Source organism: Cebus imitator, unplaced genomic scaffold (genome assembly GCF_001604975.1).
Source record: "Cebus imitator isolate Cc_AM_T3 unplaced genomic scaffold, Cebus_imitator-1.0 Scaffold74, whole genome shotgun sequence".
Classification (NCBI taxonomy): Eukaryota; Metazoa; Chordata; class Mammalia; order Primates; family Cebidae; genus Cebus; species Cebus imitator.
The window spans coordinates 411,245-434,608 of NW_016107389.1; the positions used below are offsets into that span (position 1 = coordinate 411,245).

At 41.2% G+C, this 23,364-nt stretch overlaps 1 protein-coding gene across 3 annotated transcripts in view; it reads right to left on the reverse strand.

The window, feature by feature from the left end:
* The window catches only part of SNX24 (sorting nexin 24), a 165,565-nt gene extending 148,907 nt beyond the window's left edge, over nucleotides 1-16,658 (reverse strand). Inside the window, exon 1 of one of the 3 annotated variants that reach the window (XM_017531845.2) lies at nucleotides 16,381-16,658. In XM_017531845.2, the coding sequence (XP_017387334.1) occupies nucleotides 16,381-16,440 (60 nt within the window). In that variant the 5' untranslated portion in view covers nucleotides 16,441-16,658. The remainder of the gene's footprint in view (nucleotides 1-16,380) is intronic. The other 2 variants (XM_017531847.2, XM_037739724.1) reach the window with 2 other exon arrangements.
* Nucleotides 16,659-23,364: the final 6,706 nt, after the last annotated feature.

Sequence of the window (23,364 nt, forward strand, 5' to 3'; positions counted from 1 at the left end):
TGCTGGGATTATAGGCGTGAGCCACCACACCAGGCCTCAGTTTCTTTCTCTTGCATTTATTTATTAGGTTGGAAACATAAGGGAAGTGGTAAAAACACCCCACCTGAGTGGATCTAAAGTTAATTCTCAGTTACTATGAGATGACATTTTCCTACTGTGACAGATAATTAGATAACTCAGCTTTTAAAATTTTTTTCTTCCACTCTTTAAAAATTGTTAGAAAAGTAATATGCACCTCTCACTGTTAATGCCCCTTCATCTCCTACAGAGCTTAATGTGGTTCTACAGATGGAAAAAAAAGACAGAGTAACTCTTCTTTCAATGTTTAGAATGGCCCAAAGACAACAAACACAGCCTGTGAGCTCGGACCACGAGCCAGGAACTTTGGGGAACTTACACATGTAAAGCACATCAGGGGTAAGTCTATGTCTTATGTTAATTATGACAACCAAACTCTGATTTTTTTATTTTGCCCAAATTCCTATCTAAGCGGTCTGGGGAATCATGCCCTCAGATGGGTTTTACTTAACCCTATATATCATAATTTACTTTCCAACCTGACTCTGGCATAACATTAGCAAACAAAGAAGAAAATCAAAATCTTTTACCCTGAAACATGTTTCTTTGCTATATGTTGAAATGGCCCTGCAAAGTGGTTCTTAGTGGGGAAAATGTTGCGTCTGTAAAGAATCTCTATTAACATAGGTAGATCTTTTTCTGCCAGACCCTCCCAATCCTAAAGAGATTAACTAAGATCTGCATAGGAAAGATTTGTCACCTGTTGTCTCTAAGGGCAGCCACTACTAGACTAGAAAAGAACTTTGGTCTCCACAATCTTTATCTAACCCCAAACATTTAATTTTATCTATCCCAGGTGTTGAACAAACCAATGTATTTTTTATATGTATCTGACTGATCTGACTGATGTCTCATGCCTCTCCAAAATGTATAAAACCAAGATGTGCCCCAACCGCCTTGGGCACATGTCCTCTGGACCTCCCAAGGGCTGTGCCACAGGCCATGGTCACTCATATTTGGTTTAGAATAAATCTCTCCAAATATTTTACAGAGTTCTACTCTTTTCATCGACAATTATTATTATTTGGGACAGGGTCTTGCTCTGCCACCCAGGTTAGAGTGCAGTAGTGTGATCATGGCTCACTGTAGCCTTAATCTCCTGGGGTCAAGCGATCCTACCACCTCAGCCACTCAAGTAGGGACCATAGGTACATACCACGATGCCCAGCTAATTATTTAAATTATTTGTGGAGACAAGTTCTATGTTGCCCAGGCTACTCCTCAAATTCCTGGGCTCAAGGGATCCTCCCACCTTGGACTTCCAAAGTCCTGGGATCACTTTCATGAGCTACTGCACACAGCCAATTTTTGTTGGTGGGGAAACAGGGTTTCCATATATTGTGTGGTCTCATCTCCAACTCCTGGGCTCAGGTCTGCCTTGGCCTCTTGAGTGCCTGAGACTGGAGGCATAAGCCATTAACTTTTTTCTTTCACTAAATCTCTTAAGGTGAGACTAAGATAAGCAGGTCTCATTCATTCATGTATTCGAGTGCCAATGATTACAATATCCAGGCATGATACCTAGAAATCAATGGCATTAAAACAGACAAGGTCAGCTTGGGCCTTGTAGCTCCTACCTGTAATCCCAGCACTTTGGGTGGCCAAGATGGGTGGATCGATTAAGTTCAAGAGCTCAAGACCAGCTGGGGACAACATGGTAAAACCCTATCTATACCAAAAATACAATAATTAGCCAGGCGTAGTGGTCAGCACCTATAGTTCCAGCTACTGAAATTTTGAGACGTTTAAAAATAACAATTTTATAAACTGTCTTATTCACAGAAAGAAATTAAAATGACTCTTAACCATATAAAAAGATGTTCAACTTCATTCATGATTCACAAAATTATGAATGACATTAAGAATTACACTGCAATACTATTGTTCACCTATCAGATTGGCACAAATCCAAGGGCCTGAGAACACTCAGTTGGCAAGCTTATGAGGAAGGATATACACTCATAAACTGCTACAGTAATGCATAATAGCAAAGTCCCTATGGATGGGAATTTGACAATATCAGCTAATATTAAACATGCATTTAATTTCGATCCAGAAACCACTGCTAGAAACTTATTCTAAATATTCACTTACAAAACTACAAAAAGACATATGCACAGGCTATTGATTGAAGACAAACAATGCAGAACAATTCAGCTACCGGCTTTACTTCATTTGACTGTACTTTGCTTTAATGTGCTTTGCAGATATTGCATTTATTACAAATTGAAGTTCTGTCACGATCCTGCATTGAGCAAGCCTATCAGTGGCATGTTTCCAATAGCATGTGCTCACTTTGTGTCTCTGTGTCACATTTTTGTAATACTCCAAGTATTTCAAATTTTTCCATTATGATTGTATCTGTTATGGTGATCTGTGATCTTAGAAGTTACTATTTACACTTAGATCTCTCTGCAAAAAGAAAAAAAAGAAGTTACTATTATAATTGTTTTGGAGTACCACAAGCCACACCCATAAAAAGAAGGCAAACTCAATAAATGGTGCTGACTATCCACAACAGCAAAGACATGGAATCAACCTAAATACCAATCAAAGGTGGGCTGAATAATAAAAAAGCGGTACATATAAACCATGGAATGCTATGCAGCCATAAAAAAGAATGAGAGAATGTCCTTTGCAAGAACATGAATGGAGTTAGAGGCCACTATCTTTAGCAAACTAATGCAGGAAAAGAAAAGCAAATACGACATGTTCTTACTTGTAAGTGGGAGCCAAATGATGAGAACACATGGACACATAGAGGGGAATAACAGACACTGGGGCCTGCTGGAGGGTGGAAGATGAGAGGAGGGAGAGGATTAGAAAAAATAACTATCAGGTACTAGGTTGAGTACCTGGGTAATAAGATAATCTGTACACCAAACCTCTGTGACATGAGTTTACCTATACAACAAACAAGCATATGTATTTGTGAAGTTAAAAAAAAAATAAATCATGCGAGGATAAATGCTAGCCATATGAAGAAGACTGAAACTGAACCCCTTCCTTAAACCATGTACAAAAATAAACTCAATATGGATTAAAGATTTAAATGTAAAATCTAAAATTATAAAAACCCTAATGATAGCCTAAGAAATACCATTCTGGACATAGGCCCTGGCAAAGATTTCATGACAAAGATGTCAAAAGCAATTTCAACTAAAACAAAAATTGACAAATAGGACCTTATTAAACTAAAGAGTTTCTGCACAGCAAAAGAAACTATCAGAGTAAACAGACAACCTACAGAATGGGAGAAAATATTTGCAAACTATACATCTGACAAAGGTCTGACATCCAGAATCCATAAGGAGCTTAAACAAATGTACAAACAAAAAAAACCCCATTAAAAAGTGGGCAAAGGACATGTACAAACACTTTTCAAAAGAAGGCAAACAAGCAGCCAACAAGCATATGAGAAGATGCTCAACATCACTGATCATTAGAGAAATACAAATCAAAACCACAATGACGTATCACCTCACACCAGTCAGAATGGCTATTATCAAAAAGTCAAAAAATAATGCATTTAGGCTGTTCTGCCTTTGGAGTAGCCATTCTTTATTACTTTACTTTCTTAATAAATTTTTCACTTTATGGATTTGCTTCTTATTCTTTCTGTGTGAGATCCAAGAACCCTCTCTTGGAATCTAGAGATGGATCCCTTTCTGGTAACATCTTTGTGATGACCATGAAGGAAAGATACTGAGGATACCCCTGACCCAAAGGAAGTAGACCACAGCACTGAACAGAAGACTTTGGAGTTAAGGAAACTTTTCTTTTGAGCTATTTACAGCTTTTAACAATTAAGTAACAGACCAGGCACAGTGGCCCATGGCTGTATTCCCAGCACTTTGGGGGGCCAAGGTGGGCAGACCACCTAAGGTCAGGAGTTCAAAACCAGACTGGTCAACATAGTGAAATCCCATCTCGACTAAAAATACAAAAATAGCTGGGCATAGTGGTGGGCACCTGTAATCCCAGCTACTCAGGAGGCTGAGGCACAAGAATCGTTTGAACCTGGGAGGCAGGGGTTGCAGTGAGGCAAGATGGCTACTGCATTCCAGCTTGGGTGACAGAGCACAACTCTGTGTCAAAAAATAAATAAATAAGCAACAGGTATTCCTATGAAAAAAATTTGGAGCACATTGTTTCTTTCTACCTGATTTTTCCAGAATCTGGAAACCATTTGTGAGCATTCTTAACTTATTGCAATATAGTTATTTTCTTCAGTGCAATAAGAATCTGTTTTCATTTGAAACAGGACACAATTAGACAAAGTGGTTGTTTTACCAAGGCTTTGACTGAAATGGTATGCTTTTCTTCAAGGAATCCAACCTGACTTATAGAGCCAATAAAAGCGCTTTGAGAAAACTGGTCTCATACCTTGTGTACACAGGGCTCCTGATCTGTGGTAAGTAAAGAATATCACTTTCTGATAGGCCCAGGAGCCTCAGGTTATCTTGGAACTTCAAGAGGAAAGGAATTACACAACTCATAGGTATTCAAGAGTACAAACCCATGGCTGGGCTCAGCTTTAAAAAAAGGTCTTATCTGAGATTCCTTATAGAACAATGTTCCATCAAAGTCTATTTAAAATTGCTATGTAAAAGATAATTATTCCTGCTGCACTTTACATACAAATAATCAGGCCAAGTATAATAAAGCAAATTGGTCTCACCATAATTTGGCTTTTGTAAAAATGAAGGACTGGAGAGGGAAAAAACATTACGTTTCAAAAACTACAGTACACCTGTATTAGCCTCTAGTCTCATCAGTTGTTTTTTGGGTTTTTTCTGCAATTTAGACTGACTCTGCTTATTCCTGTGAATCAACCAGTGATCACTGGAAAAGAAACAAGAGGAATGGGTAATGTAAAAATCTTAATCAGTGTTCTAATTCTGGACACCTACTGCAACATATGACACATACAGCAACCCCATATCAGCTTGATTCCAACAATTGCCCAGTTCATGGAAAGCCTTCTTATTTAGTTTGCTTGGGATAATTTTATTTATTTTGCTTTACTGTTGTGAAATATATTTACTGTTGTACTCTTTGTATAGGAATGCAGGATAAGCTTACTAAATATTTTCTTAAACTGAACATTTATTAATCTTTCAGATATCACTTTTTGTTCAGAATTCAGAGTTATTAATGGCCCTTGCCATAACGATGCTTTCTAACTGAGCTCCTCCCTACCCCAAATATAAGAGACCCTTAATAGTTAGGCAGGAATATCATCGCTCCTACTCAGCATGAAAAAGTTACAGAAGATGAATCTCTGTCTCTCTACAACCCTTAGGATTAAGGGTTCTCTTATAAAAGGGAGGGTGGGCTGGGTGCGGTGGCTTATGCTGGTAATCCCAGCACTTTGGGAGGCCAAGGTGTGTGGATCACCTGAGGTCGGGAGTTCAAGACCAGCCTGACCAACATGGAGAAACTCCATCTCTACTAAAAATACAAAAGTTAGCCAGGCGTGGTGGTGGTTAATCCGAGCTACTTGGTAGGCTGAGGTAGGAGAATCGCTTGAACCCAGGAGGCGGAGGTTGCAGTAAGCCAAGATCACGCCACTGCACTCCAGCCTGGGCAACAAGAGTGAAACCATCTCTAAAAAAAGGGAGTGTGGAAATGTCAGAGGCGTTTGAACAAGAGTGCCTCTATCCTGATAGAAGTTGGGTAAAATAAAGCTGAGATCTACCTGGCTACATTACCAGTAAGTAAGGCATTCTAAGTCACAGAATAAGATAGGAAGTCCACACAAGACCTTGCTAATAAAACAGGCTGCGGTAAAGACGGCCAAAACCCACCTAAACCAAGACAGTGACGAGAGTGACATCTGGTCGTCTTCACTGCTCATTATATGCTAATTATGACATTGTTTTGTTTTTTGTTTCACTCTTGTTGTCCAGGCTGGAGTGCAATGGCTCTATCTTGGCTCACTGCAACCTCTGCCTCCCTGGTTCAAGCCATTGTCCTACCTCAGCCTCCTGAGTAGCTGGGATTATAGGCATGTACCACAACATCCGGCTAACTTTTTGTATTTTTAGTAGAGATGGGGTTTCTCCATGTTGGTCAGGCTGGTCTTGAACTCCCAACCTCAGGTGATCAGCTCACCTTGGCCTCCCAAAGTGCTAGGATTACAGGTGTGGGCCATGGGCCCAGCCACTAATTATAATGTATTAGCACGCTAAAAGACATTCCCACAAGCACCTGGACAGTTCACAAATGCCGTGTAAACATCTGGAAGTTACCCTATATTGTCTAAAAAGGGAGGAACCCTTAACTCCGGGAATTGCCCATCCCTTTCCTGGAGAAAACTCATGAATAATCCACTCCTTGTTTAGTATATAATAAAGAAATAACCATAAAAATGGCTAACCAGCCTAAAATAAGTAAATAATGAATAAAAGATGGCAAATTTAATCGACAAATGTTGTGTATTTGGGCTGTTCCACAAACCAGCAATTACCTGCCTCTCTCCCTCTCCTCAAGCCTCACTATTCTCTGAGACAAACAATACTGAAATTAGGTAAATTAATAACCCAACACTGGACTCATGATAAAATTTTAATGGGTAAGAAGTTGCTTCTTATGGAAGGGCAAAGAAAGTGGTTTATTGAGATGGAATCTACTCCTAATGAAGATTCTGTGAACACTGTTGAAATGACAACAAAGGATATAGGACATTACACAGATTTTGCTGATAAAGAAGCAGCAGCATTTGAGAGGACTGATTCCAATTATTTTTTAATACAGATTGAGTCTTGCTATGTTGCCCAGGCTGGTCTCAAACTAAGCAATACTCCTGCCTTGGCCTCCCAAAGTGCTAGGATTATATGTTAGAGCCACCATGCCCAAATTTTCTGAGGGTAAAATACTATCAAACAGCATCACATGCTACAGAGAAATCTTTAATGATTGAGTCAATTGATAAGGCATACTTAATTGTCTTAAGAAATTGGCACCATCAGCCAGGAGCGGTGGCTCACGCCTGTAATCCCACCACTTTGGGAAGCCGAGGAGGTCAGATCACTAGGTCAGGAGTTTGAGACCAGCCTGGCCAACATAGTGAAACTCTGTCTCTACTAAAAATACAAAAATTAGCTGGGCATGGTGGCATGCACCTGTAGACCCAGCTACTCAGGAGGCTGAGGCAGGAGAATCACTTGAACTCAGGAGGCAGAAATTGTGGTGAGGGGAAATCGTACCACTGCACTCCAGCCTGGGCAACAGAAAGAGAGGCTACAGCCTGGCTCAGGGAAAAAGAAAAAAGAAATTGGCACAGTCACCCAACCTTTAGCAACCACTACCCTGATCCGTCAGCAGCCATCAGCGTTAAAGCAAACAAAAAGATTCCAAATCACCGAAGGCTCAGATGATCATTAGAGTTTTTAGCAATAAAGTACTTCTAATTAAGGTATGTACTTTTTTAAGACATAATGCTACTGCACACTTAATAAACTATAGTATATAGTGTAAACATTTATATGTACTGTGGAACCAAAATATCAGTGTGACTTGCTTTATTGAGATAATTAATCACTTTACTGCAGTGGCCTGAAACCAAACTCACAATATCTCTGGGCTATACCTATACAGAAAAGAATGATACATCTTCATATACGTCCCTGTGCAGTGATCTCCAGGATATATCATTAAGTAAAAAAAGCTAGTTGAAATCAAATGTTGTAGTATACTACTGTTTATCTAAGAAAAGGAGTGGGGGCACAAATATACTAGTATTTGTTTATTTTTTTTTAATGGAAGGATAAGCCATAAGATTTTTTTTTTACATAGGTAACACTACTGATTATTTTTACATGCATCTTTTGATCCCATAAATCTGCTAGTAGTGAGAGCTTCTACATACAGAAGAAAAAATAATTCCCTTTGATCAGTGTAGTGCTGGGAACAGTCTCATACCCCCTTCCCTTTTTTTTTTTTTTTCAGTAGTAATCAATGAGAAGAACAAAGTGAGTAACAGAAAGTGTTACTTTCTGTGAATAACAGAAAGTATTAGAAAGTAACAAAGTGAGGAGAAAAAAAGATGCTAAATTTCAGTAGATACACTTCATGCACTGTATTTGATTTAAAATTATCAATATGCTTTACACAAATATAAAACAAAATTAGTTTTTAAAAAAATCCTAAAAATACAAAATATGAGACTGGGCAGCTAGTTTTATTTTAAGGAGAGAAGACCAATCCAAGTGATTTTACAACCAGTCATTTGACTGTACGCTTCCAGTGGAACAGGATGAAGAACAAAATAGCTTATTTGGTTTATTTTCAAGTTTTTAAGACAGGCACAGTGGTTCAAGCCCGTAATGCCAGCATTTTGGGAAGCTGAAGCGGTAGGATCGCTTGAGGCCAGGAGCTCAAGACCTGCCTGGGCAGCATTGCAAGACCCCCACCTCTACAAAAAAGTTTTAAAAAGAATACATAAATTTGAAAATAACCTCTAAAAAAAAAAGTTAAAATATATTTCTAGCTCAATGAAAACAAACTTACTTGTGCCCCCAAATTTCTAAGCACCACATTTCCAAAATTCAATCCTCTTGTGCCTATTTTGATTCTTAAATGAATGTACCATTCTAAGTTTGTTAATGTTCAAGAAGAATGTTTTCAAACTGCATTTCTTACCCTTAAGGGTAAGGAACATATTTTATACATGCTTGATTTAATCATTCTACAAATATTTAATGTGGGCTTCTGCTATGAGCCTACCACGAATGAGGCACTGTGCCAGCTATGTCCTTGTTATACAAAGGCCTCGTTCATCGTATATGCTGGTAATGGATGGCTGAAAGACGTGGTGTGGAATTGCGGTCTTCCTGACATCCTGCTGCCCTTCTCTCACTTTGATGCCTGAGGGGTTTGGTGGCAGGAATGGACTAACCCATTTCCAGCTCCAGAGATGCCTCCTATTTTAACTCTATCTGGTTAACCAACCCTCCTTGCCATGATGGTTGGTTAAGATAACTCTGGCCTCAGCAAATTGGCACTGGAATTCCTCTGGAATTCTGTGTTGGCAAATTCCTCTGGAATTCTTTGTTGAGAAATCAACTAGGGATAATGAGAAAGAAATTGAAGGGAGACTGATTTGCTCAGGGTTTCTGGGGAGGAAAATGCCCTTACTATTAAATGCGGCCGGGCGTGATAGTATCATGCCCACAATCCCAGCACTTTGAGAGGCCAAAGTGGGTGGATCATTTGAACGTAGAAGTTCAAGACCAGCCTGGGTGACATGGTGAAACTCTGTCTCTACAAAAGATACAAAATTTGCTGGGCATGATGGCATGTACCTGTAGTCCTAGCTACTTGGGAGGCTGAGGTGGGGGAATCACCTGAGCCTGGGGAGGTCAAGTCTGCAGTGAACTTTGATTGTACCACTGAACTCCAGCCTGGGCAACAGAATGAAATCCTGTGTCAAGAAAAAGAAGAGGCTATTCTGAAACAGAAGAGCCACTCTCAGGTAGCCAGGCTCCTTCACTCAGCATCTCAGCCTTGTTCTCAAAAATACAAAATAGCAGTGCAGCAAACCACCATGGCACACGTTTACCTATGTAACAAAGCTGCATGCTCTGCACATGTATCCCGGAGCTTGAAGTAAAATAAAATTTTTTAAAAGAGAAAATACACACACACACACACACACACACAAACATACACACACATAATGGCACTACAATAAAATGCACACAAATCACTGTTAATTCCAAGGCAGGGTTTACATTGTGCTTATTTTAAAAACAACAAAAAACAACCAGAAACTGGATGCTATTAAGGTATTGCTAATTTTGTGGTACCATTTACATTTTGGTTATGCTTTTTAAAAGTCTTTACCTGTCAGATACACATAGTAAAATATTTACAGATAAAATTATATCTTGAATTTGCTTGAAAATAGATTTTTTTTTTTTTTTTTTAAAGACAGGGACTGGGGGTAGTGAATGAAAGAACTGCAAAATATTAAAGGTTAAGTAATGGGTAAATGATGGCTTATTAAATTGTTGTTTTTATAATATAATCCATAAAAGCTTTAAAACAATAATGATCACAATAAAATATCACATTATGATCCTGTATATAAGAAGCTGCCTTGTATACTGAAAAGCATGACACATTTCTAAGTGTTTATCAAGTGAATCAGAGAGTCCAGATCCCAAGAAGACATATTTGTCTATGCATAACACATGCAGTCAGTCAAGTATTTTAAATGGACTTGAATCTAATTCAATGCTTTGATTTTTACAGCTATAAAAACTGAAGTCTAAGCCTGGATGTGGTGGTTCACGCCTGTAACCCCAGCAGTTTGGGAGGCTGAGGCAAGTGGATTACTTAAGGTCAAGAGTTCAAGGCCAGCCTGGCCAGCATGGTGAAACCTCATCTCTACTAAAAATGCAAAAAATTAGCCAGACATCCTGTGGTCCCAGCTACTTGGGAGGTGGAGGCAGGAGAATAGCTTGAACCCAGGAGGCAGAGGCTGCAGTGAGCCAAGATCGCACCACTGCACTCCAGCCTGGGTGACACAAGGAGATTTTGTCTCATGAAACAAAAACAAAAAACTGAAGTCTAATACATTCATACTTTTGTATTATGACCTAAGTAGTAATTCTAGTTTTGTTGTTTGTATCAACAATGTATCTTAAAATTGAAAACACCAGCCTAAAGTGGCATCCAAGACCTATTACTCCCAGTTCTTAGAAGGGACTGTCCTCTATCCTCAACTTGTAAGACCCCTCAAGAGCATCTGGCACTTTCTTTCTTATAAAGCATCTTCTGCCCCCTCTCTTACAGCCTCACACTCCAGGGTTTCTTTCTCCCTCTGGCTTCTGTGGTGGGTCTTCTTTGCTCATTGAAGTTTTAAAGTTTTAGCCTTGGTCCTTCCTCGTTCTCTGTGGGTTTTTTTTTTTTTTTTTTTTTTTTTTTTTTTTTTTTTTTTTTTTTTTAACTTTTACGCTGAATGTCCCCTTAGAGCTATATTTCTAAGCCAGACTTCAATCTACCCTAGACTCCAAAATCAAATAGCTACACCCATCACCAAAAACTTAGCGGGTACCCACATGAAATATCTGCCCTGATTCAGTTCTTATTTCTAGCCTTCATCTTCTCCTTTCTGATCATTTGTAAGTGTCTCTTAAATGATGAGTGCTCCAGGATCATTGCTATGGTCTGATTGTCTCCCCCAATTTCACATGTTGAAATTCTAACTCCAGTGTGATAGTACTAGATCATAAGGCCTTTTGGGAAGTGATTAGGTCATAGGCAGAGCCCTCATAAATGGGATTAGTACCCTTATAAAATAGGTCCCCATGAGATCTTTGCCACTTCTACACAACAAGCAGGGATCACCTGTAAACCCGGAAATGGGCCATCACTAGACACTGAATCCCCTAGCACCTTGATCTTGGACTTCCCAGCCTCCAGAACTGTGAGAAATAAATTTCTGTGGTTGATAAACTACCCAGTTGATTGTATTTTGTTAAAGTAGCCTGAAATAAGATAGTCACCTTTTTAAATGCAAAGCTAATCATGTTACTTCCTTCCTTAAAATTCTCCTATGACTTCCCTGTTTAAAGGGTAGTCAGCTGGTCTCTCCACCACTCTCACTGCAATCACTTTGCACAATCCCAAAATTCCAGCCTGCAGCATGACCCTCCACCTAACTCTCTGAGCTGCTATATGCCTCAAGATCACTGCTTTTCTGATTTTTCTCCTCCTATGAAGATTATATCACTCATTATTTATTGAACAGACATGTACTGAATTCTGTAGTAGGATACAACAGTAGAGATGGACACTACCTAGCCTCAAGCTTAGGGACAGAGGATATTAAGTAAGTTATTGGGATGGAAAAGAATAATCTCCCAAGGAGATTATATGAGATCAGGAGTTCAAGACCAGCCTGGCCAACATGGTGAAACCCCGTCTCTACTAAAAATACAAAAAATTAGCAAGACATGGTGACACGTGCCTGTAGTCCCAGCTACTTGGGAGGCAGAGGCAGGAGAGGAGCTTGAACCAAGGAGGTGGAGGCTGCAGTGAGCTGAGATCACACAACTGAACTACAGCATGGGTGACACATGGAGATTTTGTCTCATAAACAAAAAACTAAAAACTAAAGTCTAATACATTCATACTTTTGTATTGTGACCATTTGGGTTCATCTATATTTTCGTATACTATCATCTCCTACTTCTTCATAAACTGATTTAGAAGTGATCTTCCCCACCCGGCCCCTTTTATTTTTGGTGTATCTGAGTTTTAAAGTGGCTTATAAGATTTTGTCCTGTATTTCCTCTTTCCAAAATTCACAATCCTAGCAAAAACCTAACCAGATTTTAAAGTCAGCATTTCCTAAGCACCCCCACCCCCACCTCAGCACAGTCACGATACCAAGCCGAACTGACCTCTCCCTCCCTCAAGCCCCCGGATACAAGGCTCCAGCTGACATCGGGGAACCCTGGCCTAGCTCTGAGCAGCTTCTGTACAGGCTGAAAATCCCTAAGGGCAGGAACATCACCAACACAGTACAGGCCCACAGTAAAGCTTACATGTTTAAATGGCAAAACGTCATTCTTTCAAGGTAAATTACTTAGTACTGAGAATAAATTTTTATAAACCTCTTGAATAACAATTGTGCAATATCTATAAAAACTTTAAAGGGCTGGAAGTACCACTTATAGTTAAGGTTTTACAGAAACCTTAGTAGTGGGCATAAATAAGCATGTCCAAGGATGTCTCGGCCATCAGCAGATACCTGGGTAAACAAATTATGGCACATCCTACCATGGAAGAGCCTGTCTCCAGTAGTTAGAGGAGGCAGACCTCTCCATATCAACACTGAAAGATGTCCATAAATTGTAAGATGACAGCTATAGTAAAATCTTGCCATTTATTTTTTTAAAAGAAAAAAAAAGTATGTGTTCACAGCACAGGGAAAAAATTCTAAGATACACCAGACACTTTATTTCTAGGGGAATGAGACTAGAAGCAAAGAGGAGAAACCACCCATTTCTACCTTAAACTACCTATCACTGAATTTGTTAGAATGTGATGTAATGTGTTTTTTATTTTATCTATCTATCTATCTATCTATTTATCTATTTATTTATTTAGAGATGGAATCATGCTCTGTGGCCTACGCTGGAGTGCAGTGACACCATCTTGGCTCTCTGCAACCTCCACCTCCCAGGTTCAAGCTATTCTCCTGCCTCAGCCTCCCAAGCAGCTGGGATTATAGGTGCTCGACACCATGCCCGCTGTTTTAAATTTTTTAACATAAACACAGGTCAGGCTCAGTGGCTCATACCTATAATCCCAGCACTCTAGGAGGTCAAAGTGGGAGGATCCCTTAAACCCAGGAGTTTGGGACCAGACAGTGCAACATAATGAGATCCCATCTCTACAAAAAATACAAAAATCAGCCAGGTGTGGTGACTTTTGCCTGTGCCACTCAAGAGACCAAGGGGGAGGATCACTTGAGCCCAGGAATCCAAGGCTGCCGTGAGCTAGGATTGCACCACTACACTCCAGCCTGTGTGACAGAACAAGACTGTATCTCTTAAAAACACACACATATTAGCCGAGAGTGGTGGACACCTGTAATCCCAGCTACTCGGGAGGCTGAGGCAGGAGAATAGCTTGAACCCAGGAGGCAGAGGTTGCAGTGAGCCGAGATAGCTCCATTGCATTCCAGCATGGGTGACACAGGGAGACTCCATCTCAAAAGTCTCAAAAAAAAATAAAAATAAAAATAAAAACACACACATACAAACATAATCACTAAAGTAAAACGCTATTTTTTACACTAAAGTGTACATTATTTTACCAACTTCTTATTTAGGAAACTAAGATATTTTTTAAATTCTAAGTTTTTTTTTTTTTTAGCTGCTATATTCATAGCTTGATCACTGCTATATTCCCTATACCCCGAATACAGACATAGAGCAGGCACTCAGTAAATATTCGTTGAATGAAAAAACTGCTGTACAATTATAAAGCCAGTTTTTCAGAGGGGAAAAGCACCTAACAGCGGCTTCACAAATTCACAGAGGCAAAAAAAAAAAAAAAATCACTTCAGAAGGTATTTTAGGGCTGGGTGTGGTAGTTCACACCTGTCATCGCAGCACTTTGGGAGATATAGGCTGGTAGATCGCTTGAGCACAGGAGTCTAGACTAGCCTGGGCAACATGGAGAAACCCCGTCTCTATAAAACATTTAAAAATTAGCCAGGAGTGGCGGTGTGTGCCTGGAGTCCCAGCTACTCCAGAGGTTGAGGTGGGAGGATTACTTGAGCCTAGGAGGCAGAGGTTGCGGTGAGCTGAGATCACCCCACTGCACTCTCCCCTAGGTGACAAAAGAAGGCTGTCTCAAAAAAGATAGAGATTTTAACAGTTTAGCTCCCAATCTGGATGAGTTAGGATTTTTTTAAAGCAAATATTTAAAGAGCGAAGTCTCATCACATAAGCAATCTTCAAACTCTACCGAATTTGTCCAAAAAAGAGCTCCTTCAAATCAATTTAATTCACAACCTGGAGTGTGGCACATGCCTGGTCATAAATACAAATAATAAAAAGATACATAAAGCTTTGGGAGAAAGACATAGCTCAACTAACAGACTAAAAATCGATAATGGGCAATGAGCCTTAATTTTGGTCTATTTCAAAGTGCTTATTTCTGCAGGTAATTAACGTTTAGCTTGAACCAGTGAGATCAACTTCATCTTTTCTTTGAAAGCCAACGCCCCTAACAAGGAGCCTTTTTATCTTCATATCCTAAAAGAATGTCCCATAGATGGTAAGCCCTCTATGACCTCTATGACCATTGACAGTGCTGATGAGAGAGTCGAGATACCTGGGAGACCAAACAACAAGCAAGGTTTTAGGCTTAAGAGACTTGTTTAAAATCTCCAAGAAAAAAAAAAAAAAAGCCTTGAACAAACTCGAGGTTTTTTTTTTTGGTTTTTTTTTTTTTTTTTTTAAAAAAAAAAAAAAAAAAAAAAAAGATAAAAAAAAACTAGGATTTTTTTTTTTTTTTTTTTTTTTTTTTTTTAAAGAAAGATACAGACTAACGAAATGTGAATGCATTGGAAAGGATAATTTATATAAACAACTGCCACTATGGAGCACAGCTCCCTCTCCGTGCAGTTTCCTTCCCAAGGAAAGCACTTTTAACAACTTGTTTCAGAACACTTGACGCAGCAGTCTACTCGATTCTAAAAACCCACCCACTTCCTGGACTAGTTTTTCAATCACTGTTTTTCATTCTAAATCTTCCTTTGAGAGGGTAATTTAGTCCCAACTAAGAAAACACAAGGGCCCAAACAGACTGTCACCAAATATCAGTAATGTTTAGAGGAGGGGAGTGAAGTAAAAACACTCTCCGTCAAACTAACATAAAGGGTGTTTAGCGAGCGAGTGACTGGTGTAAATAAAATAACAATCCCTTCAGACTGTCCTGCAATCTTCCTCCAACCCTCCCAGCTCTTTAACAACTGGAAATAAATTCCTCCAAGGTGTAGGCCCTCTCAGACATTTCTCCCACTAGCAATGACTGTCCAGGAAAGAATGCTTTGAATTCACTGGGAAATCTCCACCAACAATTCACTGAGTAAACTTGTACTCAAAGGACCCATGCCCTGGTCTCTGCGCTCCCCTTCCCTCTTGAGACCACGCGTCCTGTTTCACATGTCTCGGTGACCACAGTCGTGGGTATGAAACAGGTGACCAGCAAGTGATTTTGCCATTTCATGGAACTGCAGAACTCAAAATCTTTGGAAACCATCTCAAATCAATACGTGTGTTCAGTTTGGTTAATAAACAGCTACAAATGATTTTTAAAAAAAAACAGGTTTTCCAGCTGAACGAATTGTACAGAACTTGGAAGCCAGCGTGAACCTGCCGCGAAGCTACTACTGTCTGGACTGAGGGGGCAGCTGTGCCAGAAAGAAACGCAGCCCATGCTGGGCGCCCGAAGGCGGGTGGCCGGGAGAATGGCGAGCGCTGCGTCCGAGGACTGGACTCCCCGCGTTCCTGCCCCGAGGCCGGGAGCTCAGCCGGGAGGCGAAGGGTTGGACCCCGAGGGGCTGCGAGCGCCCGCAGCCGCAGCGCCAGGGAGGGGCGCCCGTTTCCCTGACAACCGCGCCAGGGCGGAGTCCTTCCTCTGGGCCGGGGGAGGGGAGAGAGGAGCGAGGGGACCCCCTGCGCCAAGGCGGCGGCGGCCGCGGGTGCTTCTTGGGCGCAGCAGCCGCAGGCCCGGCTCGCGGGGCCCTGTCCGGCCGCGGCCCGCGCCTACCGTGTATCCCCGCTCCAGGTCACTCTCCTCGTAGCGAAAGGACGGGATGTAGACTTCCATGGCCGCGCCGGCCAGCCGGCCGAGGGCGAGTGGGGGGCGGGCTCACGGCCGCGACCGCCGCTCCGCCCACCGCCAGGCCGCCCCGCCTCCCGCCCCCATGCGCCCGCGGGGCCCGGAGGCTGCGGGTCCGGATCCAGGTGCGCGCCCCGACCCGGCAGCCTGCCGCGCCCAGGGCGTGCCGGGGGCCGGGAGCGGAGGGCGCAGGGCTCCTGGCGCCTGGGTTTCGGGCCTAATGGGCGGCGGCGATCAGCTGGGCCCGAAGGAGGCGGGGCCAGAAAATCTGAGTCTGCAGTAACCGGTTGTGCGCGCCACCGCGCTTCGGGACTGGGCCGCACCCGGTGCCCACTACCCAGCGGATTTCGGCGGGCGCTTGATTTGCAGTTTGCTAGACGCCACCATTAACAGATTGCCAAATAGCAAAGAATAGAAAGCGTGGCCCTTTTAACTTTTGTTTTGGTTGGTTGAAATTTTTTTCCTCTCGGCTGGTATTAACGGGTGAACCATTCAGCTTTTACCAAGACTCTCCGATTTCCTTTCGATTCGACGGTCACCGTATCCTTTTGAGTTAGCCGTCGAATCTGAGAATGGTGTTGTACCACCGAGCTCGAAAGTGAACCAAGAGTTGGCAGGTCACTAAGAGACAAATGCTCTGGCTTCACGCTCCAGTTCTAAAATGCTGCCTCTAACTGTGAAGTGCTTTTTTAATTATAAGGGAAAAATAGAAGACAAAAAAAAAGGCGGGGGGGGGGACTGAACCCTGCACCTCGAACCCGGGCCTAGTAGCCTGAAGGTCCCTAAAAGATGAAGTGTCCCAGCGGAGGAAGCTTGATTATCAAGTAACTCAAGTAAACGTTGAGTTTCTTCTTTAGGTTAAAGCACGGAGAATAGAAACGTGGACTTGGACGGGCTCAGTGGCTCACGCCTGTAATCCCAGCACTTTGGGAGGCGTACGCGGGCGCATCACGACGTCAGGAGTTCGAGACCAGCCTGACCAATATGGTGAAACCCCATCTCTACTAAAAATACAAAAATTAGCCAGGCGTGGTGGCGCGTGCCTGTAATCCCAGCTACTCAGGAGGCTGAGACACGGGAATCGCTTGAATGAGGGAGGCAGAGGTTGCAGTGGGCTGAGATTGCACCATTGCACTCCAGTCTGGGCGGCAAGAGCAAGACTCCATCTGAAAAAAAGAAACAGGAAAATAGGCCGAGCGCGGTGGCTCATGCCTGTAATCCCAGCACTTTGGGAGGCCCTAGTCGGCAGATCACAAGGTCAGGAGTTTGAGACCAGCCTGGCCAACATGGTGAAACCCCATCTCTACTAAAAATACAAAAATTAGCCAGGTGCATAATCCCAGCTACTCGGGAGGCTGAGGCAAAAGAATCGCTTGATCCCGGGAGTCGGAGGTTGCAGTGAGCCGAGATCGCGCCGCTGCACTCCAGCGTGGGCGACAGAGCAAGACTCCATCTCAAAACGAAAAACAAACAAAAAAAAGAAATATGGATGTGATTTTGTAGGTCACTGAGAAGTGATCTCAGCCGTCGAGGAAAACAAGTAACCAGCCAGCGAGCTTTCTTGGCCTATAAACAATTGCACTCAGTTGGTCCTTGAGGGCAGGGGACTGTCAACTTGGCAAACTGTAGAGTTAATGGGACCCTGAGCCATGCAACAGAGGGATAAGGCAGCTTCTCGTCTTAGAACTTACCTGATGTGGACCCTGCACAGCCCTCTGCGTTAGCCTCATCTGAAGATCTGTCCTCCTAACCTAGCACTCATACATTTGCAGCTCCAGGATGTGCCCTTCTCTCAAAATTTTGTGCCTTAGCTGTGCCCTGTGGCTACACACCTTTCTTTCTTTTGGCCAGCACCTCCTGAGGTAACCAGCCAGCTCTGTGGATGATAGATAAGCTGTCTGAGTTCAGAGCCTAGCTTGTAGGTTACCTTAAGCCACTGGTGACTATACACTGTATGTGTGATTTATTTACCCTACCCACTAGGTTTTAGAGCAAGTATGCTTTTAAAAACGCATCATCTCATGTTTGGCATAGTATCCAGCACATAACTTAGGTAAGTACTCATCTTTACAAAACTAGTGAAATGCAGCAGGTACTATGTTCGATACTATCACATTATGTCGTCTCACTTCAGCTCTATAACAATCATATGGCCGGGTGAGGTGACTCGCCTGTAATTCCAACATTTTGGGAGGCTGAGGCAGGCAGGTCACCCGAGGTCAAGAGTTTGAGATCAGCCTGGGCAATATGATGAAATCACGTCTTTACTAAAAATGCAAAAATTAGCTGGATTACAGGGAGGTGGCTCACCCCTGTAATCCCAGCTACTTGAGAGGCTGAGGTGGGAGAACTGCTTGAACCTGTGAGGCAGAGACTGCAGTGAGCCGAGATCATGCCACTGCACTCCAGCCTGGGCAACAAAGCAAGACCCCGTCTCAAAACAAACAAAAACCAATCACATGAGGAAGTGTTATGTGCAATAAGAGGCAACATGGGTTTCAAGGGCTTCCCAAGAATCAAGTTTTTAATATGCTCTCTATACTATCCTACAACCTGTTACTAGCCTGGAATATATATTTTGATAATGGCATGGCTCACCCATTTACCTGTTAGATTTAAGAGTCAGAAATGTGCAGGACCATGAAGTTCTGACAAATGGTCCAAATAATACCCATTTGCTGTATTCCACTAATAGCTGTGTATAATTTACATTTCCCTTGCTGAAAATATATACAAACTATCAATTTGTGGGTGTGTTCTTGAGCATATACTGGCCCAGCCATAAATGGTAATTGTTACAATTTCAGTTATTGTAGATGACATAATTAAGACTCACAGAGGATAAGTACTATGAAATTACTAGCTAATAACTAGAAGAACTAAATTTCTAACCAAATTCTGTGAGTCTTCCAGCCACCAAGGAAGGGGAGAATAGGGCACCAAAGTAAAATGACATGGCAAATGTATTGTCCTGTTATTCCTACATTATCTTTTAATCCAACTCTATAATCTAACAGGCCAGCTAAATATCTTTTCTTCAAAACATTAATAAAAATGCATGGTAAATATATATATATATAAGACATTGAACAGTTAGTATCTCTTAATAGAAGCAAACAATTTTCATGAGCAAAATCATAAAATTCTTTAGTAGTAACCTCTTGGCTAAAAAAAAAAATCATAAAATTCTGCTGGAATCTGGGTACAAAATTCTTACACTAGAAGTACATTTACTTAGTATTGAGTAGAAATACACTTCAGCAAATTGAGTGATAAACTGCATACTAACATATTAGAAGTTTTGACTAAAATGTAAATCAAATATATTATACATTCAGCATTCAATTATAAGATTGAAACATCATGACAAAGTAAGATTTATCCCAGAAATGTAAAGATGGCTAAATATGAGGACATCTTTTGATGTATTTTGCAATATTGTCAGATTAAAAAATATCCCAGTAGATCCTGAAAAAAATTAACGCAACAGTACAACCATTCATACAAATTCTTGGAAGAAATATCTTTAATTTGATAAAGATTAACGTCTTAGTCCCTTTTCTGCTGATATAACAGGATATTACAGACTGGGTAATGTATAAAGATAGAAGCTTATTTGGCTCAGAGCCTGGGAAGTTCAAGAACATGGCCCTGGCATCTGTGACAATCATCTCATAGCAGAAGGGCAGAAGGGTAAGAGAGCATATGAGAGAAAGAATAAGGGGCTGGGCCCACTTTTATAACAACCTGCTTTGAGAGAACATCAAAGGGGAAGGTTATATTGAGAGAAATGAAGGCAAGAGAGAGGTGACAGGCACAAGTTGGAGGATTTAATGTGAGGAGATGAAAGCAGATTTTCTGGTAATGAGAGAATAGGAGAGAAGAAATGAGAAAGTAGTGAAAGAAGGAAAGTTAAGTTTCAGAAATAATAGCATTAATTTTTAGTATATTGGCAGTTTTTAAAAAATAGTTACTTTAGGCTGGGCATGGTGGCTCATGTCTGTAATCCCAGCATTTTGGGAGGCCAAGGCAGGCGGATCACCTGAGGTCAGGAGTTCAAGACCAGCCTGGCCAACATGGTGAAACCTCATCTCTACTAAAAATACAAAAAATTACTCAGGCATGGTGGCATGTGCCTGTAATCCCAGCTACTCAGGAGGCTGAGGCAGGAGAATTACTTGAACCTGGGAGGGAGAGGTTGCAGTGGGCAGAGATTGCGCCATTGCACTCCAGCCTGGGCAATAAGAGCAAAACTCTGTCTCAAAAAAAAAAAAAAAAAGAATAACTTCTGTCTCAAAAAAAAAAAAAAAAAGAATAACTTCAATATGGGCAAAAATTTGGAAAGAAATGCTATCGATGAGGATTGAATTAAATATATATATATATTCAATGAGGATTGAATTAAATATATATATATTCAATTAAAATTGAATAAAGTATATGAATACTAATTGCATTTAAAAAGACTGTTGTACAGGTTTTTTTTGTTTTGTTTTGTTTTGTTTTTTTTTTTTTGTTTTTTTTTTTTTNTTTTTGAGATGGAGTCTCACTAAGACACCCAGGCTGAAGTACGGCATGATCTTGGTTCACTGCAACCTCTGCCTTGCGCGTTCAAGCAATTCTTCTGCCTCAGCCTCCCGAATAGCTGGGACTACCGTCGTGCACCACCATGTCTGGTTAATTGTTGTATTTTTAGTAGAGATGGGGTTTCACCATTTTGGGTAGGATGGTCTTGAACTCCTTGCCTCAAGTGATCCACCCATCTCAGCCTCCCAACATGCTGGGATTATAGCCATGAGCTACCGCAACTGTGCCCAGCCTGTTGTACAGATTTCTGAATTAAGATAGCAAATTGAAAATACACAACCAATTTCAACCTTCTAGTCCCAGTAAAAATGCAAGTAATTTTTCCCTTTTATTTTTTTAAACCTACAGAGATAGAAAAAACAGGAGAGGAGAGAGCAAGACTTTTGTCAGCTGGAAAGCAGATAGAAGGGAAGTAACATTTCTAGCAAACAAAAGAAATCCCAATCTTAAACCAACAGCAGGAAAAACATAGAACCAACCTGATTTACACAGCACAATACTCAAAAAGCACCACAAAAGGAACAATAGGTACCTCTAGAATGGGAGGTAACTGGCTAAAATAAGGAGTATTGGTAAAAACTGAGAATCAGGAAGATCTTTTTTCTTTCTCTACAACTGGAGAATATTTCCTCTAGAGAGGGAAAAAGAAACAATCTTTGCATTAGAAGTTGACTGGCCCAGCTGAGGGCATGAATACTTTTATCAAAAATTGGAGTCTGAGGGTAAGTGACCAAATACATACTGAATAATGAATGCTGGCCCTCTATAAAGGCTGGCAGCCACACTTTTACCTGCTAAACAGGCAACAGGAAATCTCTTCTCTGGGGGAACCTAACTAGCTCAAGAGGAAAAACTTCAGAGATACCAACATTGAAAGTCCCCTACAAGTAGCCCAATAAGATCATTCTTCAGTGATGCTCTAAGTTGACAAGCCCCATAACTACACACAGAGCTTCCAATCAGCTTTCAAATCCCACTGCTAATCAGGAGGAGACATCTAAGGATTAACATATCTGAGGACAACATTTAACATGGAAGAGATACCAAAATAGAAAAACAATTTGGAAGAAACAAAAACCAGGAGGGGGAAAAATACTTAAAAAATAAACCATCACTAAAATTTTCAGAAAGATACAGGAAGACATTGCATCTATGAAACAAGAACAGGAAGCTGTTAAAAACAGAAACAATTTTCAACATGTAAATTGGAAAGGGGAACAAAAAAAAAAGAAAAAAGAAAAAAACAATAGAAACTATCAGAAATGAGAAAAAGAACTCCTAGAAAGTAGAGCAAAATGACAGAGATGAAAAATAGGAGCAAAAATCAAATCCAGGTCATCCAATATTCAAATAATAGAAAAATTCCAGAAAGAGAAGACAGAGAATACAGAAGGGAAGAAATAATGAGTGAAATAACTCAAGAAAATTTCTACAACAGAATGTCATGTTTCCTGACTGAAAGTCGCCACACAGGATGAAAACACACACACACTGTTTCAAATCTTTTTTTTTTTTAAAGACAGAGTCTCACTCTGTCACACAGGCTGGATTGCAGTGGTGCAATCTTGGCTCACTGCCATCTCCACCTCCTGGGTTCAAGTGATTCTTATGCTTCAGCCTCCCAAGTAGCCAGGATTACAGGCACGCACCACCATGCCTGGCTCATTTTTTTTGTATTTTTAGTAAAGATTGGGTTTCACCATATTGGCCAGACTGGTCTTGAACTCCTGACCTCAAATCATCCTCTTGCCTTGGCCTCCCAAAGTGCTAGGATTACAGGCATGAACCACCGCACTTGGCCACTGTTACAAATTTTTATGAGATTTCGGAACACTGGAGATAAGAGAAGATCCTGTAGTCTCCAAGGAGAGGAGGAAAACAGATCACAAAAGATTAGACCAATCAGCAGGCTTTGCAATTCTTGGCAGCAACACTGGAAGCTAGAAGATAATGAAGCAATGTTTTCAAAATTTCAAGAGAAAACTTTTCCAATCTATATGCAAATTGTCTATAAAAATTAGGGTAAAAGAAAGTCTCAAAAATAGGCTAGGCGTAGTGGCTCATGCTTATAACCCCAGCACTTTAAGAAGCCGAGGCGGGTGGATCACCTGAGGTCAGGAGTTCCAGATCAGCCTGGGCAACATGTTGAAACCCCAAAATCTCTACTACAAATAAAAAAATTAGCTGGGCATGATGGCTCATGCCTGTAATCACAGCTACTCAGGAGGTTGATGTAGGAGAATCGCTTGAACCTGGAAGGCAGAGGCTGCAGTAAGCTGAGATACCACTGCACTCCAGTCTAGGCAACAGAGCAAGACTCCTCCA